Source organism: Rattus norvegicus, chromosome 8 (genome assembly GCF_021556685.1).
Source record: "Rattus norvegicus strain SHRSP/BbbUtx chromosome 8, alternate assembly SHRSP_T2T, whole genome shotgun sequence".
NCBI lineage: Eukaryota > Metazoa > Chordata > Mammalia > Rodentia > Muridae > Rattus > Rattus norvegicus.
The window spans coordinates 113,692,129-113,719,211 of record NC_141541.1 but is presented as its reverse complement, the minus strand read 5'-3'; the positions used below and the strand labels follow the sequence as shown (position 1 = coordinate 113,719,211).

Genomic DNA, 27,083 nt, shown 5'->3' with positions numbered 1-27,083 from the left:
TTAGGCAGGTGTCCTCTCCCATGTATATTAGGAAGACTGTCCTCTCCCAAGTATATTAGGAAGGCTGTCCTCTCCCATGTATATTAGGCAGGTGTCCTCTCCCATGTATATTAGGCAGGTGTCCTCTCCCATGTATATTAGGAAGGCTGTCCTCTCCCATGTATATTAGGAAGACTGTCCTCTCCCATGTATATTAGGCAGGTGTCCTCTCCCATATATATTAGGAAGGCTGTCCTCTCCCATGTATATTAGGAAGACTGTCCTCTCCCATGTATATTAGGCAGGTGTCCTCTCCCATGTATATTGGACAGGCTGTCCTCTCCCATGTATATTAGGCAGGTGTCCTCTCCCATGTATATTAGGAAGGCTGTCCTCTCCCATGTACATTAGGCAGGTGTCCTCTCCCATGTACATTAGGCAGGCTGTCCTCTCCCATGTATATTAGGAAGGCTGTCCTCTCCCATGTATATTAGGAAGGCTGTCCTCTCCCATGTATATTAGGAAGACTGTCCTCTCCCAAGTATATTAGGAAGGCTGTCCTCTCCCAAGTATATTAGGAAGGCTGTCCTCTCCCATGTATATTAGGCAGGTGTCCTCTCCCATGTATATTAGGCAGGTGTCCTCTCCCATGTATATTAGGAAGGCTGTCCTCTCCCATGTATATTAGGAAGACTGTCCTCTCCCATGTATATTAGGCAGGTGTCCTCTCCCATGTATATTAGGAAGGCTGTCCTCTCCCATGTATATTAGGAAGACTGTCCTCTCCCATGTATATTAGGCAGGTGTCCTCTCCCATGTATATTGGACAGGCTGTCCTCTCCCATGTATATTAGGCAGGTGTCCTCTCCCATGTATATTAGGAAGGCTGTCCTCTCCCATGTACATTAGGCAGGTGTCCTCTCCCATGTACATTAGGCAGGCTGTCCTCTCCCATGTATATTAGGAAGGCTGTCCTCTCCCATGTATATTAGGAAGGCTGTCCTCTCCCATGTATATTAGGAAGACTGTCCTCTCCCAAGTATATTAGGAAGGCTGTCCTCTCCCATGTATATTAGGCAGGTGTCCTCTCCCATGTATATTAGGCAGGTGTCCTCTCCCATGTATATTAGGAAGGCTGTCCTCTCCCATGTATATTAGGAAGACTGTCCTCTCCCATGTATATTACGCAGGTGTCCTCTCCCATGTATATTAGGAAGGCTGTCCTCTCCCATGTATATTAGGAAGACTGTCCTCTCCCATGTATATTAGGCAGGTGTCCTCTCCCATGTATATTGGACAGGCTGTCCTCTCCCATGTATATTAGGCAGGTGTCCTCTCCCATGTATATTGGACAGGCTGTCCTCTCCCATGTACATTAGGCAGGTGTCCTCTCCCATGTATATTAGGAAGGCTGTCCTCTCCCATGTATATTAGGAAGGCTGTCCTCTCCCATGTATATTAGGAAGACTGTCCTCTCCCATGTATATTAGGCAGGTGTCCTCTCCCATGTACATTAGGCAGGTGTCCTCTCCCATGTTTATTAGGCAGGTGTCCTCTCCCATGTATATTGGACAGGCTGTTTTCTCCCATGTACATTAGGCAGGTGTCCTCTCCCATGTATATTAGGAAGACTGTCCTCTCCCATGTATATTAGGAAGACTGTCCTCTCCCATGTATATTAGGCAGGTGTCCTCTCCCATGTATATTAGGCAGGCTGTCCTCTCCCATGTATATTAGGAAGGCTGTCCTCTCCTATGTATATTAGGAAGACTGTCCTCTCCCATGTGTATTAGGCAGGTGTCCTCTCCCATGTATATTAGGAAGACTGTCCTCTCCCATGTTTATTAGGCAGGCTGTCCTCTCCCATGTATATTAGGCAGGCTGTTCTTTCCCATGTATATTGGGCAGGCTGTCCTCTCTTTGGCCAGGGTATTATAGCTCAGCTACAGGATTTTGAATGTTCTCTGGCTGTTTTTAATGGGCAGCCAGGGTTAGAACTGGGAGTTGGGTGAATGGTTATTGTCAAAATAGATAGTAAAAAAATGGTCAGTGTTTAAGGACTCATGAGCTGGGGTGGGCCCAGACCTGAGAGCAGGGGCGTCTGGGCCGGCCTGTGGGTTTAACTGGTGACCAGGCCTTCTGTGTCATAAAGATCACCCAGCTCCCCGTCCTTGTCCCCCGAGCAGCTGCTTCCATCCCACTCTCCACAGTTCTGTGGAAAGAAAAATATGGTCCCTAACCCACATGAGCTTCCCGTCACCTTGGCAACTCCAGTTTTCAGGGCTTATGGATAGACCAGTGTTCTGTATGATTTCTTGGCTCTTTCTGAGCTTGCCAAGAGCCATTCCTGAGCCTCGTCTCTGTCAGGTGTAATTCTCAGGTATAGTTGGGGGAATGGGGGATAATTTACTGTTTTTCCATTGCTGGGGACTGAGCCTAAGGCCTCGCACATGCAGGGAGGTGCTCTCCTGAGCTGAATCCTCAATCTAATGCCAACTTTCTTCAATGAATTTGTCTGGCAAGTTAAATGAGACATTTCTATTAATGGCTAAAATAGATTGTGCCACAAGAAGGATGGTGACAAATAGCTTAGGACCGTGGGAACCCTGGTGGGGCTAGCTTATTATATTTGAACTTGAAATGTGGGAAGGATTCTGTCAAGCAGAGTTGGGACATTAAAGTTAAAGGAAATGGCGCAGAGGTAGAAAAGTGGGAGACGTGACTTAGGAACCAAATACTTCACCTTTGAGTGGAGCATGTTGGCAACTGAACGCATACCCTAGCGTTAGCCACTAAGGTGGTGTAGCACAGTGGTGGAGACATGGACGTTATTTTATTGAATTGTGTTTCCTTGGTGGCATCTGTATCTATGACAGTTTCCCTTTGCTGTGTGCGCGAATGCGCGCGCACACACACATACGCACACAAACACACACACACACACACACACACACACATTATTCATAACGCTTTTGATGAGTTTTAAGTTCTCTTGCTGTGGTTGGGAGACCTCAGAACGTTCTGGTTTGCTGTTTGTTATAAGCTGGCTGAGGTCCCCTAGTCTTAACGTCCTGCCACAGAAGAGGTGTTGCAGCATTACTGGTGCATGGATGGCATCAAGGGCTGCAGGGTGCTGGCCTATCTCGTTCTGGTAATACTCGGGTAGGGCACTTAGTGAAGATTCTGTTTCCTGGGTTTCTCTGTGGTGGTGTTACTATTTTCTCTTCATAACCGAGGAGCATCCCGGGGAAGGTAAGCGAGGAGCATCCCGGGGAAGGTAAGCGAGGAGCATCCTGGGGAAGGTCCGTTGAGGTCATGCCGTGCTCAGTGTCTTCTCACGCCCTCACCCTCTTGTGTTAGTGTCTTTCAGGGAAGTTACACAGCGACTTCTTTCTGCTGTTACAACCACGTCCTTCCTTTGTTTAGCTGGGATTCTCCTTCCAGGAAGAGCTGTTCCCTCTCACCATTCATGGATTTATTTGACTGTTTCTTTGTAGATATTTATTATATCCTCTGGGTTACAGCCCAGTGCTAGTGTTATCAGCTCTGTGGTTCAGAATGTTCTAACTTTGGCTATTGGATGATTCTGTGTCTTTCAGCTGTTCTCCTTTCTTTATAGAGAGGGACTGAAATTCCTTTTGAGGTAGAGCCTACTATGTAGTCCAGGCTGGTCTAGAACTTGTAGTCCTCCCGCCTCAGCTCCCAAGTTCTTGGATACAGTCATGATATAGTCTTGTACCACTGTGCCTGGCCTAGAAGTGATTTTTTAAATAAAAACATTAGCTTAGCACACACACCATTAGAATTCACCTTGGTGCTTTCAGATAAAATTCATTTTTATTGGGTTGGAGATTTAGCTCAGTGGTAGAGCGCTTGCCTAGGAAGCGCAAGGCCCTGGGTTCGGTCCCCAGCTCTGAAAAAAAAAGAACAAAAAAAAAATTCATTTTTATTGATTTTTTTCCCTCATCCCTGTCCCCTTCCCTCAGAACCCTGTTTGTAACCCCATCCCTCCATATCTTCTCTTCCCTCTTCCCTGTCCCCGTCCCTCCATAATGTCCTTGTGCTTGCATGGCATCAGTGTCCTATTTCTAACGCTCTCCCTGCCACCACCAATATTTGGTCATTTCTAATTAGAAGTTTATTTTTTAAAGGTTTATTAATGTATGTATATTTATACACATACTTGTGTGTATGCACGAGTGTGCACATGCACAGGTCATGAGAAAGTTTTGGGCATCCTACTCTACCGGTCTGATTACTCTGAGGCAAGGCCTGTTTTTATACCTGGAACTTGCATTTTCTTGATTACATTAGAAACCAGCAATTCCAGAAACCCTCCTGACTCTGTTCCACTGGGGTCTGCGGTTACAGGGATGAATGAATGCCCAGCTTGTCATGTTGACTAGGTGAACTCTAGTCCTTGTGACTTCACAGCAAACCCTTAACTGCAGAGCTGTTTTTCCAGCCAGAAGTTTTCATTCATTCCATTTTACAAGTGAACACACAGAATTTGGGTGGAATGATTTCCTGAAAATTGTATGACTGGGTTTTACTGATTTGTGGACCAGGACTGGAGCGTTAGGGAGACTTCTTATTTTCCTAGCTTTCACTCACTGGTGGATCATATCTTTAAATAGTCTACATGTATATTATATACACATGGAAACATAACTCAATTTGTTCACAAATACATATTTTAACGTAATGTGTATTCCTTATTTACTTTCGACAGAATGCTAGGCACGTAGTCACTGCTCCCGGCTCTGATGTCTCTTCAGGGTGCCATCATCTCCCACAGCCTGCTGCTCACAGAGGATATTCCTCTGCGTTTATCATTGTGCTGTCGATTGGTAGCTATCCTTCATGGTGTGGGCTCACAGCAGACATCCACCCACCGGTCTGTTCCTTACAGTACCTGTGATGGAGGCTGCTGTGTTCAGAGAGCTTGGTCTCATCTGGACCGTCATGCCTGACCTCTCCATCCAGAAATAAATGGTGGTCTCTAAATCCACCCTGTGCCTTTTATATGGGCCTAGAGTCTAGCTCATTTGGTTCGAGAAGATAACTAATATGTCTCCTATTTTATACACCTGACCAATATATTCATGGCATTTATAGTATCAGAATTAAAATATTAACAGACACGGTGATACACGTTTATAATCCTGTCCCTTGGGAAGCCGAGGCAGGGAATCTCAAGTTCTAAGTCAGCCTGGGCTACAGGGTGAGACTACAGGGCGAGACTGTCCCCAGAAAGGCCATGAGCATTGTCTGCTTTTTGCCTCTGCTTCTTTACCTTGTTTACAGTATGAGACATACTTTGACCCTTTAACATGAAAATTGGAAAGTACCTCTGCTGGTGGATTTGAAGTGTTTTTTTCACCATAAAATGTCACTAGCTTTTCTCAAGTGGTTTGAGGAATCTGTAGACAGGAAAAGAGGAAAGAAGATTGTTTCTCAAAAGTGAAGTATGACCACCAATTTTCATTTAAAACTATAATGATTGAAAACAAATGAATTTTAGTTAAAAAGAATAAATTCATATCCAATAATTCATAAACTTAGCAAAACTTAATATTTGAGGCATAGTGTTAGTTGGCCTATGACTTTATATAAACATAAACGTTAAAATATCAGAATAATTAACATTTTATCAAATAGTTTACTTAAAAAATAGCCCAGTGCTTTATAGATTATGAGCATTATTTTATATTGAGATGAAAAACAAAAGCAAGTTCGGCTGCTTTATTTTCTCGGTAGGAAGAGCGCACTAACGTTCTCAGACATTATAGACAAAGAAGATTGCTGAGTAAGCCCCAGGCTGTCATTTGAGTTATCAATCAAAGCACCTCATAAGAGTGGAGGGGATTTTTCAGTAGCTATTTAAAATTAGATTGTCTTATTTTGCTTTAAAAAGCACAATGTGGCTTGACATTTCCCCATGTTTAAGCACTCTATTGCAGTGGGCTTGAAGAACACCGCAGTGTACCTGTCCTTTCTCCCTACATCTGTCATGGGCTTTTAAAAAAAATCATTAAATAATTCCTATTCAACCCTGCTTTTCCCAAGGCCTTTGGAATATTAAGACTTCTGGGTGGAGTATTTACGTGATAGGGTAGGTTTTAAGCCTGTGGCCCATTGATGGTACGGCCTAGTACTGCTTCTCAAACTGTTGACTTAGAACAGCTCCAGAGGTACCTGGGATGCATGTTAAAAACATATTCTCACACTGGGATGATGAATCGGTAGCTAAAACACTGGTCGTGTCAGGGTGGGGACTTGCATCCTCAGCACCTAAGTAAATGCTAGGTGGCTGCTGTGGTCTCCCTGGACTCCAGTGCTCAGTAATCCGATCCCTGGACCCAGCCTGTGGGCAGACTGGCGTGAGCCTTGAGATAAGTTGCCCTCAGCAAGCAAAATGGCAAGCAGTAAAGGAAGGCTCCAGTTGTCAACCACATGGCCACACATCTGTGTGCACATGTCCCCAACGTGTGTCCACAGACATGACTATACACATGCACATACTATGAATACATGCACATGCATATGAATACATGCACATATATATGAATATATGTGCATGTGCAAAAATGAAAATAAAACACATATTATTTGGTACTATCCTGATATGCAGAATCAAATTGTGAATTTTAAGAAGGCTACTTCAGTGATTTTGTTACTTGTTCAACTTGGAAGTGTATCAGACAAATGTTTTTTTTAATTTCATAATATTTTTATTGATTATTTGAGGAGGTCACATTATGAATCCAGAGCACCTTCACTTCCCAGGTCCACTCCCACCCCACTTCTGGGACCCACCCCATATCCTCACTGGAACATAATCCAACTCCTGTTGAGCCAGACCCTTAAAGAAAATTGAGTCCTTCCACATCTGTGCTCCATCTATAAAGGCAAGGACAAATGTTTCTTTATTGAAGATGAGGCAGGTTTGAAGGAGCAGTATTGTGAGGTATCAAGTCAATGAGTTAAAAGGGACAGTCTTTTCATCTTAAAGTAGAGAAGTAGGGCAGATGGATGCTCCATGCTCCTTGTGGCCTCGAAGGGGTCCTTTTGTCTGTCCATTCTTTGAACACTTCCACTTTATTATGTGTGGGCTTCTGAGAAGATTCTCTTTGGTCTTTCAAAGTAGTTGTAAGCACTTTGGTTGACAGCCTTGAAAATGGATTAATTTTTAAAAAATCAAATCCTTTGGGGATTTAAACTTGTCCCTGGAAATCAAAGGTGATGTGTAGAACACTAGATGAGTGTTTTCAGTTCTTCAAGGCCGCGTGTTTCAAAGTCTATCTAATGTTGGCTAATTGGGATGTGGTGTGAAGGGACACCATTAATCTAGCAAGTGACAGTATGGGCTGTAGATTTTTGGAACCTTAGAAGTTCACATCAAGGCTTTTCCTGTAACTTTTGAGAGGTGACATTACTGAAGAAAATGGATCAAGGAAGGACAACATTAATATTGGCTCAAGTTCAATCCCGTTCCCTTTTTATTGGTTTGTTTTAGTGAGAAAAATCATCATTAAATACTTGTCAAAGACAAAGTTGAGGAAACAAAACTTAACCTATGTAAATAAGAACGTGCCATTTTATGAAATGCACTGGCTTTTGCTTAGATGATAAGTTGTGGAAAAGAAAGAAATGTTCCCCACACTGCTGAGTTAAAATCAGGCTGCCACAGAAGTTCCTTTCTTTCTTTGTGAGCCCGAAGCAAAATGTTTGTCATAATCTGTGGATGACTCACCTACCTCAGGTACATCCTCAGGACATCAGCCACAGAGTGCTCATAAAGGACATGGTGGGATACATGGTCATGGCAAAACTACAGGACTTTCCCCCCTCAGAGAGAAATTTAAACAATGAGAATCAAAAGTTATGGAGGGTAACTTAAGACTGTGACCTTGGGTTTAGAGTTTGCTGGCTGGATCGTCTCTCGTTTAACTCTGTAGTAAGAACTGGCGGCATTTCTTCTTACGATTCTATCCAGAGAACAGAGGGAGGCTCGTGTAGCTCCTGAGATTTCACACTCCTGTTTCAGGGCTTGTTTTCCTACTTTATCCCTCAATCGTATAGATATCCCCTTGACGGGAATGTAAAACTGATAGCAGAGATAATATAGTAGATGTGGCTTCTGTTTTGTGACATCCTAAGGCTGTCACAATGATAGACTATACAAAACATCGTGTACAACATACAGAAATACTGTGACAGCACAGTTCTCATGCCATGGCAGAACCCTGGAGAAGGACAGGGAACTAGTCTCCCTTTCTTGTTCTTGCCAAGATCTAAATACTAATTAATTGTATTTTTTTGATCTACTTGGCCTAGGAACTCCAAGGGAGGAAGTTTCATCAAGGCTGCATGTGAATGTTTGATATGCTTTTGACTTGATATTCTTTAATTTGGAAAGACAAATGCTAAGCAAGTGTTTGCACATTGCACTGAAAGGAGATTCAAAACTGCATTATGAGCGGTTGGTCCAATGAGCACATGTAGTTTTGATTACAAGTTATCTCTCCCGTTGCCTTGTTGCCTGGAAATACCTTGCTCTTCACCGAGGAGGACCCGGCCATTGTCCCTGGGTGGCTTTCTTATCATCCTATATTCACATGGTCATGGCAGGCACCTCTTGCCTTGTGTTCCATTGTCCCTGTTCTTCACATTCTGCACAAAGCCTTTTTCTTGATCCTTTTCTCCTGAGAACACATATCAGACAATCTCTAGTCTTTCAGTGTTTTGATGTAAAAAGGTGAGATGTAAGGGTTCTCTCAGAGAATTTGACACTTAGCATTTTGTTTTCTATGGTAATTAAAGTATATTAAGAGATACCATCATCAGAGTCGCATCAGACACTGCCAGGCAAATTGAGACATTCATGGTTGTCAGTTACTGTTGAGAGAACTTGGTATTAACATTTTACATGTAAAAGTTATAAAAGATTATGTTATTTTATTTCAGGGCCGAGATCTGGACTATAAAATCCAGGAATATAAAGAAGCTGGGAAAATCTTTCCTGACAATCAGATAGTGGAATGGTTTATCCAGTTGCTGCTTGGAGTTGATTACATGCATGAGAGGTACGTAGATTTGAGAGGTGCGTTATATATATATGCTCTCATGTCTGAGCTTGAAAGGTGAATGTTTTTGATTGATTTGAAAGCAAACACGTCCAAATGATAAATGATCACGGTTAAACATTTGCAGTATTTTATAACGAGATATTTTTTCTTGAGGAAACTGTAGAATAATTATTTATCCACAGAGTGTTTATTTTTACCAGGTGTGTGTGTGTGTGTGTGTGTGTGTGTGTGTGTGTGTGTGTGTGTGAGTGAGGGTGTGTGCCTGACACAGTTTGGCTATGGAGGACAGCCGGTGGTGTTGGCCTTTGCCTTTTGCCTTGTCCGACTAAGCCTGGGTATCTCATTGTCCCTGCTGACCATGCCAGGACGGCTAGCCTCTGAGAAGTCTCCTGTCCCACCTCTCATCCTGCTGGCGGACCACTGAGGTCCCAACAGGGTTTCCATGTTCAGCTTCTCAGGCTTTTTGTGGTACTTGGAATTTAAATGTAGTCCTCGTGTTAGCACAGTCAGCACTACCCACTGAGCCATATCAACAGCTCCCACCTTTGTTTTTAGAGTTCTAGAACCAAGTTGATCTTCTGTGTAGCAGAAACTGTATTGAACTTAGTGCCCTATCTAATTATCTCCTGTGAACTAAAGCTGATACTTAGACATCTTCACCAAGCCATGACAGATGAATATTTAAATCAAAACTCAGTCTTGCTGTAAATATTAGCTAATGGTAAGTTTTAGTTGTCTGCCATTTTTGTTTATGGAATTTGCCTCAACAACACCTTTTAAAACATTGTAGATGTTTTAACAGGACATTTAAAATGTCTTTTTCTGATGTTAGATGTTAAATATTTTTAGACCCATCAAATGACACAAATGCACTTGAAGCAATAAACTCTCAAAGGGCGTGGCCCAGACCCTCTGGTTGCAGGAGTGAGCAGGACACCTGGGGACCCTGTCTTCAGTGAAGGTGATATTCCTAGGGCTCACCAAGGCCTGGCAGTTGGGGATGCCACTGCTTAAGTGTGTCACCTGTGGTTTCTGATAGCATAAAAAGTAATCAGATTCCCTTGCAATTGGCCATGTATCTCCTGAAACACATGCCCAATGACACAGATAGTGATGAATTCAGTGTGACTTAGCAGTCTCTGTAGTGATGTCCTGAGATGATGATGAAATATCGCATAATCCTTAATAAGCAGCCTGGTGCTGCTGACTGTCGGCTCGTGAGCACGCGCGCTCCTGCTGCCGTTATCCCTTCCCTTCCCTTCCTCACCCCTTCCGCCTGCCTTTCCATTCCCACTGCTTATTAGCAGTTTATTGGCTTACTGCATGAATGATGTAATTATCTGATTGACTTACGATCCCAACTTTGACCTTTCTATTCTTGCTTTTCGATTTGTTATTTTGGTTTGCATTCTACAGTGTTTCTTAAGGCTGTTTCTCTGCCAGTATAGTACACTCTGAGCACATTTCCCCAATATTTTTGATGAGCTTAAGATTATTTAGTGATAGTTAAAAGTAAATGAATTTAAAAACAACCTCTAAAGGGGAGTAGTGCCATTTTCAGTCTATCAGTGTTTATAGAGTCATTCGATGTGGCTTTGCATGCAGACGCTATTGAATCTGTGGATCTGAGATTCTACTCTATGTGATTCAGATGAAAAATGACGGCGTCTCTTAATCACAGTATTGTAGTCAGTCACTGTAAGCTTCTGATGTAGAGAGCAATGACAGTTTATGTTCTAATTCACCTTATTCATCTAATAGCAGTAAACTAAACATGAGCCCTAAGCTTAGAGAACTATTAGTGTAAGTGGTAAAACTCAGTGCCATGGCTGCAGGGCAGGGGGACATCCAGAGTCACTGTCTCCACTGCACAAGAGGTCACGGCACTGGGCAAACTGATCAACATCTCTGAGCCTTGTTTCCTCATCAGTGAAACAGAAGCAAGGATGGTACTGTCATTGCTTGCCTTATAGGACAGTAGGGGATCTACCCTGAAACCTCACGCACTTAAGCAGCTTCTAGGACACTGTTGTGTGTGCTAATCATTAAGTACAGACATAAGGTAACACTGGCAGATGGTTTTAACCTGCAATCACTCATGGAGGTGTGGTTGACAAGGAGCCAGAGCATTTGTCACATTATTTGTGGGGTGGTCATGCATGGGGACACTTTGGGGAAATATATGATAGAATTTGCTAGACTAAACGTGCAAATAGTGGTTGTATTCCTTGGGGATGGACAGAGATCAGTGATGACCTGTTTGATGTAGACCACAAGAATATAGTGAGTATGCTATAGACAGACCTGCACTTGTGTTGTCTCTGGTACTAACACAATGATCAAGTTATACAATCATAGCAATGAGGTGGAAGGGTAAAGAAACCATGGTATCTATATACATGGTGGGGCTTATTTGGACACAGTGGAGAACCATGTGTCATTTGCAGGGAACTGGATGGAATCAGAGATAATCAAATTGAGTGGAACTGGACTTAGATAAATATCATAGTTTTCTCTCACATGCAGAATCTAGATTTTTTATAAATGGACATGAGAGCAGAGGGAGGCTATTGAGGGTCAGTGGGGAAGGGAAAGGGGAGAAAAAGGATAAGGGTGATCAAATTACACTGGATTCAGGTGTGAAATTGTCACAATGGAAGGCGCTCTTTTATACAAATGATATGGACTAACAAAAATTCAGGAAAGGGGGGAAATGAGGACTGATCACCAATAGGCATGCAAGCACGGCCACAGGGACCCCCCTTTAAATAATGGCTAATTGCCTGTGAGATGTTTATCTCCAGTGACTGACTAGATAAGCTGTGGAATCATTAGATCATGAAATACTAGCCTAGAATAGAAAATAACACACAAGCAGTTCTGTACGGTCTAAATGACTCTTCAGTATGTAATGAAGGAGGGAAGGCGGGTATAGTTGGTACATACTGTTGTGTGGTTGTTCAAATCCAAGCTCAAACCAAGATGCATCTAACTGATGGTGAGTCACAGTAGTGCTTACTCGCCAGAGGAAGCTTTACTGTACGAGGCTCAAAGAAATGGTCTGGGTACTGGGATTGCTCTGTATGTAAATTAGAGTTGAGGACTACATGGATGACACACATAGACAACAGTGTTAAACTCAAGATTTATGCACTGTGGAGTGATTTATGCACTGTGGAGTGAATTGCAGAAAATGACGAGTATCAAGAACAGTAGATGTATGCTGTATAGGAGATCAGAAGAGGCATCATTCCACTCTTGACGATAAGGCTTCAGGAAAGGAGTGACATTTAATTTGACCCAGGGTTTTGAGTGTGGTTAAAGATGGGTCAAGCACCTACCAAGTTTAAGGAGCAGAGTGACCAGAGTGGAAGACATTGGACAACAGTCCATTTAGAATGAATCATGAGTAGTTCTGCTGAGAAGGCTCCTGAGGTGGCTAAAATGGAGATGTAAGCAGGGAGAGAAATTGTGGCTAAGAGGGACCTTGCTTTGTAACATGGATGGTAGATAAGGTAGGAGCCTTGTGAAATTGTGACCAGAGCTTGTTTCTGGAAGACCAGACTTAGGGAAGAGAGAAGGGGTGGGAGAGAGGGACAGGAAGACGGGGAGGGAAAGGAAGAGAGAGACACAGAGAGACAGAGACTGAGAGACAGAAACAGAGACTAGACAGAAACACAGAGAGGCACAGAGTGACACATATACACACAGAGAGACAGATAGATATGGGGAATTGAGTTATTAATCAGGAACCTTTCATACTGTCTATGTGTGAGGTTATGAGACATGGGTCGAGGTGGCAGCAGCTGGGAATATCTGGGGAGGATTATAATGAGTTTGGTGAGCTGCAATGACTAAACTTGGAATTAAGTCAGTGTGTTAAATTTGATAGAAAGTCAAAGGCAGGGTCTTGGGCTGGAGAACACTGGCGGAATACTCATCTACTATTCTTGAGAATTCCCAGGGCCATTGGAAGTGGGTATCAAAGATAACCTTGACGTTTGGGTCTGGGAGGCTGAGAGGCTGGAAACAATCAGGATGAGATTAACTGTGAGTATGGGAGGCAGAATATGGAGGAGGGTGGTGAGAGAAAGTAGTTTGAAGTGAGTTTTGGCGAAGCACCAGGGCTTGTATATGTTTTGATTCCTATAGTGTTAAAGTATTAAAGAAACCAAGATTGTGGTATAGTTTGCTTAGAAGCTGTGGTGGTTTGAATGAGAAGGGTTCTTATAAGCTCATTATTTAAATGCTTCATCCCTAGTTGCCGGAACTGTTTGGGAAGGATGAGGGGGTGTGGCCTTCTTGGAGGAGGTGTGCCACTGGGAGTGTGCTCTGAGCTTTCAAAGGCTAACAGCACTCTCATTTAACTCTCTCCCTTATGACTGTGTGTTAAGGTGTGAGCTGTCAGCTATTGGTCCAACACTATGCTCACCTGCCTGCTGCCATGCTCCCCATTATGATGGTCATGGACTCTAGCCCTCTGGAACTATGATTCCCAATCAAATGCTTCCTTTCAGTTGCCTTGGTCATTGTGTCTTATCGCACATTTGGAAAGTAACTCTAACAGGAGAGGAGCTGAGGAAGCAGAAACCAGTGTGTAAGGACAGGAAAGGGAGGGGGAAAGCAGCCCATGAAGGGGCTCAGAGGCAGGACTCTTCTACTCATGCTTTAGGTCTTACATTACACTTTTGTCCATTTTCCTGGAAATTGTTCATAAGTTCTTGGCCATATTTAATTCTTATTTTTAACATTATTTATGAGTTCCCCATTATTTTAAGGTTTTGGAAATTTTGATTTGAATGGGAAAGACAAATAGCTCCATCTTACTCCAATCTCCAGAGGGTTTTGTTCTTGTTTGTCTGGCTGTTCTAGTGAACTGAACTCAGGGTCTTGCTAGACAAGTACTCTACCAGTCAGCTATGTTCTCAGCCCTTGGAATAATTTTTGTTGGTCAGAGACAGGGTTTCCCTGTGTAGGCAGTCCTGGCCTCAAATCTCCATTTCCCAGGCACTGGGACTGTAGGCACATACTCTTGCACCTGTCTTCAGATTGGCTTTTAAATGAAGCAATGCTGTATAATTTTTCTAGTTCATTAATATACAAAACACTCTTTTTTTATCAGTTTTCAATATTTAGTTAATTGCAGACCCAAGACACATTTTCTTTAAAAAATAAACTTGTCTGTTTTAAAAACAGGTAAAATTCCAAAGGAATTTTTAAAGCATATTATGTAAACAACTAAAAAACTGTGATGTTAGAAGCCATGAGTATTCATAATTCAGAGTAAAAGCTGCCCGAGACTGTGGTGCTCAAGCTCATTCCTGTTGAAGGTGGTCAGGATGCTTGGTCCATAGCAGTAGCTGAGGGATGTGGGAGGTCCTACAAGTCCACTCTGTGCATCTCTTCATCCTAGTGCCCAAGTCTGAGGATCAGCTCCTGTCAAAACTGCTTTGCTCTTGACTGAGAGAGAACACGGGTGAGTTAGAGCACCATTCATCACTCCACAGACACGGTGACTACCCTGTCTACTAGTGTTCATTGGCCATAGCAAGTCACATGGCCAAACCCAGTGGCAGAAAGGTGGAGATGCCCTTACCTCCCCCAAAGAAGTGCTCATTGCAAGGCAGAAAATACTTGAATATTCCAGAGCAAGAACACAGCATATGCATTCACAGTGTTTCTCTCTGTTTGAACTTTTTCCAACTATCGCCAATTAGAATGGGTCTATGGGCATTGTTTATGCTTCCCATGTGTTCTGTTATATCTATTGGTATATTTTGAAAAGTACATAGATTGTTTGCATGTTAATCTGGAGGATTACATTGGAAAATACATGTGTGTGAGAATTTAGGCTTGGTGCCTTCATAACCAATGCCTCAGTGCAAATGTTGGTTAATTTTACAACCACTGGAGTGAACAAAGGGACGCCCAGTTTAAAATGCTGCTTCTGGGTAAGTCTATGAGAATCTGTTTTAAAATTGGCCCTTGAAATAGTGAAATACGTTCCTTCCCATTGTGAATGGGTATTGTGCCACCACTACAGGAAGGAGGAAAGTGCCCCCTTCCCTAATTCTGACCTTAGACAGGGATATACATGCTGGCTTCCCTGGGGCTCAGACCTTCAGGTATAGACTTACACCCCTGGCTTTCTGGGCCTCTAGTCTAATGATGCAGGCGACAGGTCTTCTAGGGCATGAGTCAATTCTCAGTTCTGTTTGTGTGGAGAACCTTGACAAATACAGTATTCTAGAGAAGACAAAGACAACGGTAGAGAAAGTAAGATGGGTGGAGGAAAAAGAAAGGAAAAACTGGCTCTCTCCTTTGGAAGGTTCCTGTACTGTGTTTTAATTTAGGTTGTTTTTAAATTTGGAATACTTGGAGTCTGCAGCAGATGGCGGGTACGTAGATGAGACTGTTAAAGCCTGGGAACGTTCACAGTTCACTCAGCTGTCTTTGAGAACGCTGTAGAGATCTCCTTCCTGTTGGGGGTATCGAGCTTATTAGCCCTGTTTCTCAAGGGAAAGTGGAGCGACCCCTCACAGTGTGCTCAGACTTGGTGGTCTTGAAATGCTGCTGATATTAGTGCTTCCCCAGGGTGGGAAAGGCAGGCTGGTGCACATCCCCTGAGGTGGCTTTGTTATCACCTAGCTACCCACACATTTTCCTAAGGTGGTTTTGTCACCACTAGTTACATTTCTCAGCTAGCTTGCAGAAACGTGGTAAAGTATCTAAATGAATGTCTGAAAAGTGGCATGGAGAATTCATTTCCTGGGTAGGGTGCCTGTTTGGGAATCCATGTAGTATATTTGGTTGAGGAAGGAGGTGACCTTCCCACCTTTGGGAGAGGGAAGTGATGAGCTGACTATGGTGTCTGGAGTCTCTTGAGCCCCCCTCTCCTATGTCCTCTTCTTGAGGATGTTTTGTGGTCAGTTGCTATCAGCACATTTCCACACCAAGTCAAGCAGACTTCCGATGTGTTGGCCATAGCCAAGAAGTTTAGAAAGGCCTGACCTCTACTTCTTGACTCCAACATGGGGTTCATGATCAAGTCACAGATAAGGAAAGTCAAACGGGAAGGAACAGGGGCTTTCCAACTGAGCATCGTCAAGGAGTCACTGGGTAGATGGGGCCTCTGGGAAGAAGAGTTTGCAGTCCACAGTGAGGCCCTGCCTGTCAGATAGATAGACCGGAAGGTGGGGAGCTAAGTGTCAGACTATTTACACAGGGCTCAGGGGAAGTGAAAGTTAAATGTCTGTGACTTCTCTGCAGTCCAGCCTTCTGCTGGCTCCCTGCCTACATAGGGCGTCCTTCACCCCTGGAGAAGATCTGGAGGGTGGGGGAGATGGGGAGCAAGAGATAGGAACCCTAGCATAAATTCAGACACAAATAAGCTGTGGCCAAATCATTACACAGCACTTGAGTGCCATGGTCCAGAAAGAAGAGGGGCGTTCCACTTCTGTAGATAATATGGGGGGTTAGTGGATAGAGAACTGTTAGGATGTTTCACTTCTGTAAATAATATGTGTGGATAGAGAACTATTAGAGATACTTTGGGATTTCTAGAGAAAAAAATGCAACAGTCAGAACTGTTTGTTACCTTGTTATTTCCTGGATTTTTAAAATGCTTTTTAGAGGGATTACTGTTAGCCCAGTATATGCTAAGACTTTTTTTATTACAGGATCCATTTTGCTTACTGTAACCACAAAATCAGTAAATCACAATTTTATAGTTTCCCCCATAGCTTGCTGGCTGGCCTGTTAGATAAAACTTCTTGCTCTATCAACACAGAGACAACCCATTGGAGACAATTCATGATGGAATCTGTGTCCCAGCATATTCTGTGCCTTAGTCTTGAAACACACGTAGTGCTAATTTATATATTTTATGTCTTTGTGTGTGAGCGATAACAGTATATTACGATTTTAACTCATCGCCCACCTGTCCGGTTGTCACCAGATAGCTTTGTTGACGGTGTTTTACTATCCTGTTATCTTCTGGCACACCCCCAGATGATCATCGGAAAGTCAACCCTTAGACTCTCTGGCTCCTTGCATGCGTACAGCTCCAAGAGATCTGACTACCTTCTGGGATCTAGAATCAATAGGGCCAGCATGGAGAAGCCTGGCTGGCTGAAGATCCCTTTATTTGCAAGTACAGAAGTACCTTGGGCAATGAAAGGATTCTTTATTTTGCTTTCCAGGAGGACAGTTCAGGAGTTGGTTAACTGCTAACTCAGCAGTGTCCTCTGGAGTTCAAATTCTTTTTGCCTCTAGTCAGGCCAAGCCACCCAAGCTTGTTCTCTTGCAGTTGTCAGGTTGATGGATCACCCCTTCTTATAACAGCAGACAAGTCCAGAAAGTATAGAGTTGGCCTCTCCCCGACATACACAGCACTCTTTATAAAAACAGAGAAATATCTTCTACAAGCTTTTGCTGTGTGACTTTTCTTGGGGGAGATATGAACAAAGGTTTATCCCAGTTAGGGCACCAAGAGTTAGTGAACCAGTAAGTTCATTAAGGTTACTAATAAGTTCATGGGTGACTAAAAGACAGCTTCATTACTCAAAAGCCAACTCCAACATGGCTGTTGACTCACAGAGGCTGCATCGCTGGAGCTCCCTGCACAACCTGCAGATAGCTGCACTGGACGGAGTCTCTCTCCAGCATTTGCACACTGCATTATGCCACCTTGGGGAATCTCTTGAGGCCTCTCAGGCTGACTTCTTGGGCTTTGCAATATGTATTTCATTTTTACCAGGTCCTTCCCTGGCTTGATAGTTTGTTTCTTCCTCCTTTCCTTCGTTCCTTCCTTCGTTCCTTCCTTCGTTCCTTCGTTCCTTCGTTCGTTCCTTCCTTCCTTCCTTCCTTCCTTCCTAAATTCATTTACATCTCAAATGATATCCCACTTCCCAGTTATCCCTCCACCCAACCTCCCTACCCCATATCCCCCCTCCCCCTTGCCTGTATGAGGGTGCTCCCCGACCCACCCACAAGCTCCAGCATCCCCCTATTCTGGGACATCAAACCTCCCCAGGACCAAGGGCTACCCTTCCCGTTGCTGTCAGGCAAGTCCATCCTCTGCTGCATATGTATCTGGAGCCATGGCTCCCTCCAGGTACACTCCTTGGTTGGAGGTCTAGACTCTGGGAGAACTGGGTGGTCAGGCCGGCCTATGTTGTTCTTCCAATGGGGTCGCCATCCCCCTCTGTTCCTCTAGTCCTTCTACCAGCTGCCCCACCAGGTCCCCTGAGTTCAGTCTGATGGTCGGCTCCAAGTGTCCTCATCTACATAGGTCAGTTGCTGGCCGACTTCCTCAAGAACCTCCACACTAGGTTCTGTCAGCCAGCGCCTCAGCAACCACAGCAACAGTGTTTGGTTTTGTGTCTGCAGACATGATGTATCCTCAGGATAGCTCATTTCTTGTTAGCACCAATGACCTCTCTTCCCCTACCCCATTGTCCAGATGTGTCAGTAGACTTTACTGTTTATTTACTGAAGGACATCTTGTTTGCTTCTGTTTCTTGAGCCATGGTGAATAGAGCTAGTGTAATTGTGGAGGGTTAGATGTGGATCTATAACAATGTGTTTAGTGGGGTTAACTTAAGACATGTTTTAATTCTGAGTTTCTAATTTCAGTGCTTGCATTTTCCTTTAGAAGCTCTGTTTGGCAATCTCCTTTGACAACAGCCCCCACCCCCCGCCCTTTGGTGTTTCTACTTCAAGTTTTCTCTCATACCCTTTGTGATTTTAAGCATTTAAAATGTACTGAATCTGATCTTGCTTGGTTGTCTGGAACGTTCTAGGATCTGGTATCACTGCATATTCTCTGCTGATTCTTAGCCTACATTTGCTCCTGCTGGGTAAGCAAAGAGAAAGACAGCAATTGACCATTAAGGCTTATTCTCTGGTTAAGGGTCTCTGCGATCACACAGCTATTGTGTATCTGAATCCCTGCCCTGAATGAGTGTTGTCCTCCTCTCAAATTATACGCTTCCTTTCTGAACTAACATAGGCAGGTTTCCTAGGTCTGTATGAAATACACATCGTACACCTATGGATGTGTATGAGCACCATCTGTCTCTATTATAGACTTTACGCCTTCTGCTGAGAACACCATAGCCAGCCCCCAGCTTTCTGAGACCATCACATTCCCAAAGGCACTGAGGGGTCAGCACCTGTTGTCTACTCTGATTTTCAGTTTCTTTTCATATAACGCTCCCAGGGGGTTTGCTGCATCATGGTTTCAGCTCATGAGAGCCTGTTTATGAACTTCGTTTAGCATCTTGCGATCCCCTGTAGGAAAACATTTTCATGTTGTCTGGTTCTCTCACATTGAGACTAGAAGTCTTAATGGACATTTCTCATACCACTGTCATATAGCAAGTCAGTAAGTACTTCCTGATTAGCGTTATCAGAATCAATGTCTTTACAAAGTGTAAACTGTTTGGGAACAATATAGTATAACATTTTGTAATAACTTGCCCATCCACTGACGGTATGGTTACTGGATGCAGTACTATGTAAACCACACTACAAAACTGTACAGCCTGAGCTATGCAGAGAATTCCAGACCAACCTGAGTTATGAGACCTTTTCTCCCCTTATTCCAACAGTCAGAGAGTAAAAGCAGTCAAACAAACCACTCCACACAATCTTTTTGAAACATTAAAAAAGCAAAACCGAGTGTTCCTTTCTCTAAAACCTCCATTTATGAACTCTTCCTTCCTTGGATAAAGGAGAAATGTCCATGCTTTGCAGCCTTTAAGCAGTGTAAGCTGGATATGGGAAAGGACACACATGTGCACATACACATGTTCATGCACACACACAGGCACACACATACACATGCATATATCCTTCCATATATAGCCATACTTGACTTTTTTATATTAGTAAGACAACATCTATGTTGTCTCCGTGTGCATTTTTTATTGGATAGTTTATGTATTTACATTTCAAACGTTATCCCCTTTCCTGGTTCCCCCGTCTCCCCTCCCCCAGCTTCTACCAGGATGCTCCCCCTCTCACCCACCCACTTCCACGTCAACGCCCTGGCATTCCCCTACACAGGGGCATCGAGCCTTCACAGGACCAAGTGCTTCTCCTCTTATTGATGCCAGACATCACCATCCTCTGCTACATATCCAGCTGGAGCCACGGGTCCCCCATGTGTACTCTTTGGTTGGTGTTTTTGTCTCTGGGAGCTATGGGGGTCTGGTTGGTTGATACTGTTGTTATTCCTATGGGGTTGCAAACCCCTTCAGCTCCTTCAGTCCTTTTTCTAATTCCTCCATTGGGGTCCCTGTGCTCAGTCTGATGGTTAGCTACAAGCACCTTAATCTGTACCAGTAGGACTCTGGCAGAGCCTCTGAGGTGACATCCGTATCAGGCTCCTGTCAACAAGCACTCCTTGGCATCAGCAATAGTGTCTGGGTTCGGTGTCTGCAAATGGGATGGATCCCCAGGTGGTTTTTTTTTTTATCTTCTTGAGCTTCATATGGTCTGTGAATTGTATCTTGGGTATTCCAAGTTTTGGGGCTAATATCCACTTATCAATGAGTGCATACCATGTGCGGGTTTTTTTTTTTGTTTTTTGTTTTTTGGTTTTTTTTTTTTTTTTTTTTTTTTTTGTGTGTGTGTGATTGGGATTGGGATTGGGTTACCTCACTCAGGATATTTTCTAGTTCCATCCATTTGCCTAAGAATTTCATGAAGTCATTGTTTTTAATAGCTGAGTAGTACTTCATTGTGTAGATGCACGACATTTTCTGTATCCATTCACACTTGACTTTTAATTGAGTTTAGTTTTCTATTTTCCATGACATTTTATCATCTTTTTTTTTTTTTTTTTGCTTTTTGTAGGAGGATACTTCATCGAGACTTGAAATCAAAGAATATATTTCTGAAAAATAATCTACCCAAAATTGGTAAGATGTTTTAAATGCCTGCTCTAAAGCTCCAAGCAAGTTTATTGTCAGTGCTGCCACAGCAAGCAGACGTGTGCAGTTCAAGCGAGCATGGACGCAATCCAGCCCTGGCTTCTATTTAGCCTTTGCAAATATTTGTTTTTACGTAGAGGAGCCCAACAAATCCTGGTTGTTTTGTTTGTGATGATCTGATATGAATGGAAATATCAAACACTTGCTCTTAACTGGCTGATTTAACAGGCGTGCTTTGCGGTCCTTTGCCGGGCACTTTGTGAGCTGCAGGTCACTTGTCTGTTTGAGTTTCTATGATTTATGTGCACGGACACTATGCTCGCACACATGTTTGTGCACCACATGCACACAGTGTCCACTGAGGGCTGGAAGGCAGCATCAAATCCCCTGGCACTGGAGTTACAGCTAGGTTGTGAATTGTGGGTGCTGTGGATTGAACCTGGGTCCTCTGGAAGAGCAGCTAGTCAGTGCTCTGAAGCACTAAGCCATCTCTCCAGGCCCCTCACTCACCCATCAGTAAGTCGAAGCCATACATAATTCAAATGGTCTATAATGGCCTCATTAATATTTAATTCTTTAGAACTATACTTCAACTCAAATAGTTACTCAGTTGTCTGAGCTTCCCATAGGAGATTCATGGGGAAGAAGAGAATAGAGGTATGTGACTAATTAGAGAAGCCAGCGGATTCAAATTTCTTTACGTATATTCATGAATAGTTTACATTTTTAGAAAAGTTCCGTTTGTTGTAAAATGAGATCAAGCTCTTCTCCCTGCAGGGGAATTTTCATGTCTTCCACCCAGTCCTTCCAAAGCCTCTGTTGGTGATTACCAGACTTCAGTAATAACAGGTTGTTCTGCGTTTCTATAATCCCAGAAATAAAGACCGTGAGGCTAGAAAATTCACTTTCCTTGTTCCGTCTTCTTTCTCCTCTAAAGCACAGATGTTTAAAGCTATTGGCCATCATTATGTAATTTAAAATGCCCCTTGTCTTTCCCTTTAAAATGACACGAGGCGCTGCATAATAAATGATGAAGTTAAATCCGTTTTACTTGTTAATTTCCAGTGATGCTTTTGTTGCTTAAAATATTTACACAAATTAACCACAATTCCCAGGGGACTTTGGAGTTTCTCGGCTGCTGATGGGTTCATGTGAGCTGGCTACAACTCTAACCGGGACTCCCTATTATATGAGTCCAGAGGCCCTGAAGCACCAAGGCTGTGATGCCAAGTCTGACATCTGGTGAGTAGGTGGTGCTGGCCCTGGTGACTTCCTTCTCCACTGTCTGAGGTCTGTCCGCTCTGTTCTGAAATTCATCCGCTTACTCCCTCTACTCACCCTGTCCCATTTGGCATTTGAGTTGTGCTGTGGCCAGAGGGACAGAAGCACACAGAGCTTGTTATGCTCTGAAAGGCATTTCGGAGATCCTCTCTGTTCGTAGATGAGTCGTTCCTGAACCACAGGGGAAAGTTCTTAATGTGGCCAAGACATTAAATTTTGATGTGCTTCGGTTAGCCTGTTAAATAAAGCATTGGACTCATAAAGCCCGTGCTTTGTTTTATATTAAGGTTAACTCCCAGCTCTGGGGAATGTGCTGCTTTTCTCCATTTTAGAAGAATTTTACTAAAGATTCTGGATTTTGGGGTAAGCAACATGTAACGTTTTTTGGGTTTTCAGTGATGGAGACATATGTGATCTTTCTTACATCTATGGTGCTCTCGTATCCAGAGCTAGGTGGGAAACGCCTCAGTCTGTCCCGCTATAAGCAGTGGGCCCTGCAGGGAATGCTGCTCTACTTCGAAAGGACCTTATATTATTTTCAGCATTCACGAGCTGAAGGACAATCTAGTTGAGAGCTTGTTAATTAAGTAAATAATTATTCTATGCAAATCAATGTTAAGTAGTTCTGAGCCTTCAAAGACAAGCAATGTAAAAGCATGCCCATGTTTGTTTTTTTTAAAGATGAGAGGTAGAAAATGACCTTTTGTGTGGTCAGGGGAAACTGAGTCACCACAGAGCAGTTGGCTTAGGGTCCTTGTAGGAGTCGTGATTTTTCTATTTACTTTAGAGCCTCCCATGGGAGAGAAGCTGTCAAGGTTTGTCCTAGCGTTGACCTTCCACAGAAATCGCATCCCTTCATTTCAGTCTCGTGATTGCTTTGAGATTCTCTGCTGACTCTTGATCTCCCTAGAGTCTCTGGTCCTAGAGGTCCAACCCAGTTCACCTATCACTTTCTCTAATCCTTTCCCATGTGCCCCCCAAAGTAGAAAAGAAAACTGGAATAAAAAGCAGAAAGAAAAGAGGGCAAAGGCAAGTCACCAAGAACAACTTTCTCTACACTGTTTAATTGAGCACTTACTCTCCCACCCCCAAGACTGTGCAGTAACCTAGATATCAAAGCAGAAACACCTGCCTCTTGCTCCTTGTGGAAAACCTTGCTATTTTGGTGATCCTTCTCCAGCTCAGCTGAGCTTTGCAGTGGCTATTAGCCACCTACCTACCTTCCTACCCCTACCTACCTTTCTTTCTTCGCACTTAGTTTTTAAAATATTATGGATTATAAAATAGATTCAGATATATAACGTCTCTATGACTATGTTATCTAAAGCCATCTGATTCAGGGCATATCAGTTCAGGAAGCTATTGTGTAAGTTTCGGGAATGCTCTCTGGCAGTATACCTGATTCCTTTACCGGGCATCCATACCTGTTTGCCAGCTCAGAAGGAGGCTCCTAGGTCACGGAGGCAGTGGAGCCCCCGGGGAAACAAAGCCACTTCTTCGCTCCCTCTGTGCCCAGTCCACTTGTTTACAAATTACTCCTTCTATTACATGAGAAATTATTAGAATATCAAGCAGCATTCCTGTGGCGTTTTGTAGCTACTAAAGAACCTGACACATAGAAAATCTCTCCCAGCTTTAGACCAGCTCCCCTACTGTGATTATAAACTACTCGGCAAGTATGAGCTGAGAGTGTATCATCATCTTGACCCCAAATAACCACTTTATTATGAATTCAGTAATTACTTTGCTTGTATCTAAATCAAAACGGGCTTATCTGGTAATGAAATTTCAGCTACCAAACCCAAAGTGGGACAAATATCGGAGAATTAATTAATATTAATTATAGTGGCAGACAGAGACGTGTGGCGAGTGATCTTAGGGAGACACTCAGGAAGATTGGATTGCGTAGAGAACCCATCTCTACCTTGGAGCGGGTGGCATCTGTGTCCCGAGGAATGTCTTCTGGGGACTGGGAGTACATATGAATAATTTATAGATGCTTGCTTGAGCGTTAACAGTGGAACATGCCATATTTATAATGCTTTAAAAATCAGCCTAATACTGATTACGTTTTTATCCGTTAACACTTTCCCATATGCAACCTCCCTTCCTTCTGTAATCCATTAGACCTACCTAGATTTGATTATTTATAGCCTTCAAGTACAGGAAGTTGCTCTCAAAGGATGACTTGGTTCTAAAAGTCGATAAACACTTCTTTGGAAAGTTACAATACTAAGGGCCATCAAGGGCAATGCTTTGAATCCAGCTGGTGTGTATAAGTGTTTGCTAAAAATATGTTTTCTCCACAGGAGAAATATAAACATGACTTGTGTTCCTCAGCCAGGGCTTCGAGTCTAAACACTGAATAGTTAGCATACTTCTCAGAAGAAAAAAGACAGTGCTTTTGGAGTGCTGGTGCTTGAGCAGAAATGAAGCACCATTTTACCGTTGCTCTAATTTCCTTCGAAAGAGTCAGCTCGGCTGCTCTCTGATTTGTTACTGTGTGTTTGTTGGGTGTTTTTTTGTTTTTTGTTTTTTTTTTTTTGGTTCTTTTTTTCGGAGCTGGGGACCGAACCCAGGGCCTTGCGCTTCCTAAGCAAGCGCTCTACCACTGAGCTAAATCCCCAACCCTTTTTTTAAATTTTTTTTTAAAGATTTTTTATTTATTTGTAAGTACATTGTAGCTGTCTTCAGACCAGAAGAGGGCATCAGATCTCACTACAGATGGTTGTGAGCCACCATGTGGTTGCTGGGATTTGAACTCAGGACCTCTGGAAGAGCAGTCATTGCTCTTAACCACTGAGCCATCTCTCCAGCCCCATGTTGGGTGTTTTAAATGGGGAGAATGGTGGTGGGAATCACACTGGTGGAGTCTACTTCATGCTCAATAATGGACCCAGGCTTTAGTGTTCTCAGAAAGCAAGCTTAGCTACATGTGTTCTAACACAGAGAGAGACCAGGACCTGTGTGCTCTGCCTGGCCAAAGCATGTATCCTCATTGGAGAGCAATAATTACACCTATGTCCATTTCCTTATAAGGCACTCTAAACCCAGCAGCCTGATGTCTAACCTATATAGGAACTGCTCTGGTTAACGGCAGGTGACATGGACCTTTTGTACCACAGTTTCCTTAGTACCAACTCAGAAGGCTAGGGGATGTCAGTTGTTGGTCCAGGAGCCCCTGCCGTATAAGACATTTGGCTTATGTCTCTGCTTCTCTTTTCTTCACCAGGAAACTAAAGATTCCTTACCAGCCTGTTTTCAGTCAGAGGGGCCTTCAGGTTAAACTAGTCTCGGCTCCATGGTTCTCCACCAGTTTCAGGTTGTAGGCTGTTCCCAGTGCAAACGGGTATCATCTATGCCAGGGGACAATCAGAGTCTGTGCTGAGCACCTCCCTGTGAAAACGATTTCATTCCCATGCTTTAGAACTGCCCATGTTACATTGGCTGAAGCAAGTCACGTGGCAAGTCCAGTATCACCAGAGAAGGAAGTGCCCACTCATATGTGAAGGGAAAAGGAACATATGGAGAAGTCACCCTCCCAGAGGATCCATCTTGTAAGGACACCAGGGTGGGCTATAGTAAATGTGTTGGAAGGTGACGGTTGGGACAGACAAAAGAGAGGTAGATTTTTCTTTAAGCTGGCACAGTCCTCTCTCCCTGTGCCATTCTATCTTGTGATGTTCACGCTATCTTAACAAGCCCTGGGAGACTGCATAAAACGAGTAAAGGAGCTGGGACCATAGCCATGATCTCTGTGTGAAGCAGTTTGAGTCACATTAGCAGTGGGGATGCTGCCAGGTCCTTAAAGCAGCAGTGGCATGGATAGCAGTTGGGGGGAGGATGACTTAATTTGTTACCAACCTCCTCTCTGCCATAGGCAGTCGCTGTCCATGGTCCTTCCCGTACTTTCTGGTTTATATGGAATGCTTAGGTCTGGCCTCAAGAATATCTGAAAATGAAAAATAATTTAATTCCTACCCAAAAGGGGAAAACTATGAAAACATTAACTATGCCCACTTCCCACCTATCTCAGAAATAAATAATAAATAAATAAATAAATAAATAAATAAATAAATAAAGTCAAGGATGGTTGCAAGGGTTATGATATTCTGTTAAGTTCTCTATTTCCCATATGCTGCCCCCAAACCCAGTCACTATTGCTGATGCCAAGTAGAGCTTGCTGACAGGAGCCAGATATGGGTGTCTCCTGAGAGGCTCTGCCAGAGCCCTACTGACACAGATGAGGATGGTTGCAGCTAACCATTGAACAACAGAACTCCAGTGGAGGAGTTACAGAAAAGACTGAAGGAGCTGAAGGAGTTTGCAACACCATAGGAAGAACAACAATATCAATCAAAAAAAAAAACCCTACCAGAGCTCTCAGCGACTAAACCACCAACCAATGAGTACACATGGAGGGACCCATGACTCCAGCCACATATGTGGCAGAGGATGGCACTGTCCAGCATCAGTGGGAGGAAAAGCCCTTGGTCCTGTGAAAGCTTGTTTCCCCAGTGTAGGGTAATGCCAGGGCCTTGAGGTTGTAGTGGGTGGGCGGGAGTGGGAGCATCCTCACAGAAGCTGGGGGAGGGGAAGGAAGCATGGGGGGAAGGGATAACATTTGAAATGTAAATACATAAAATATTCAGGAAAAATAAAATTACTTTAAAAAAGAAAGATTAGGATCCTGTTGCTGTAAAATTATATATATAAAAAAATATGTTGTGTCTTTTAATCCCGCACCAAGTCCAGCACCTGGGTCCCAATTCCATGGCAGCCCAGTGTCTCC

The 27,083-nt window shown here is 43.4% G+C and overlaps 1 protein-coding gene across 1 annotated transcript in view; it reads left to right on the top strand.

Moving 5' to 3' along the window:
- The window catches only part of Nek11 (NIMA-related kinase 11), a gene marked incomplete at its 3' end in the record, with an annotated part of 237,218 nt that overhangs the window by 62,273 nt on the left and 147,862 nt on the right, over positions 1-27,083 (top strand). Inside the window, 3 exon segments of the mRNA NM_001413824.1 lie at positions 8,950-9,068; positions 20,934-20,998; positions 22,126-22,252. Of these exon segments, the coding sequence (NP_001400753.1) occupies positions 8,950-9,068; positions 20,934-20,998; positions 22,126-22,252 (311 nt within the window).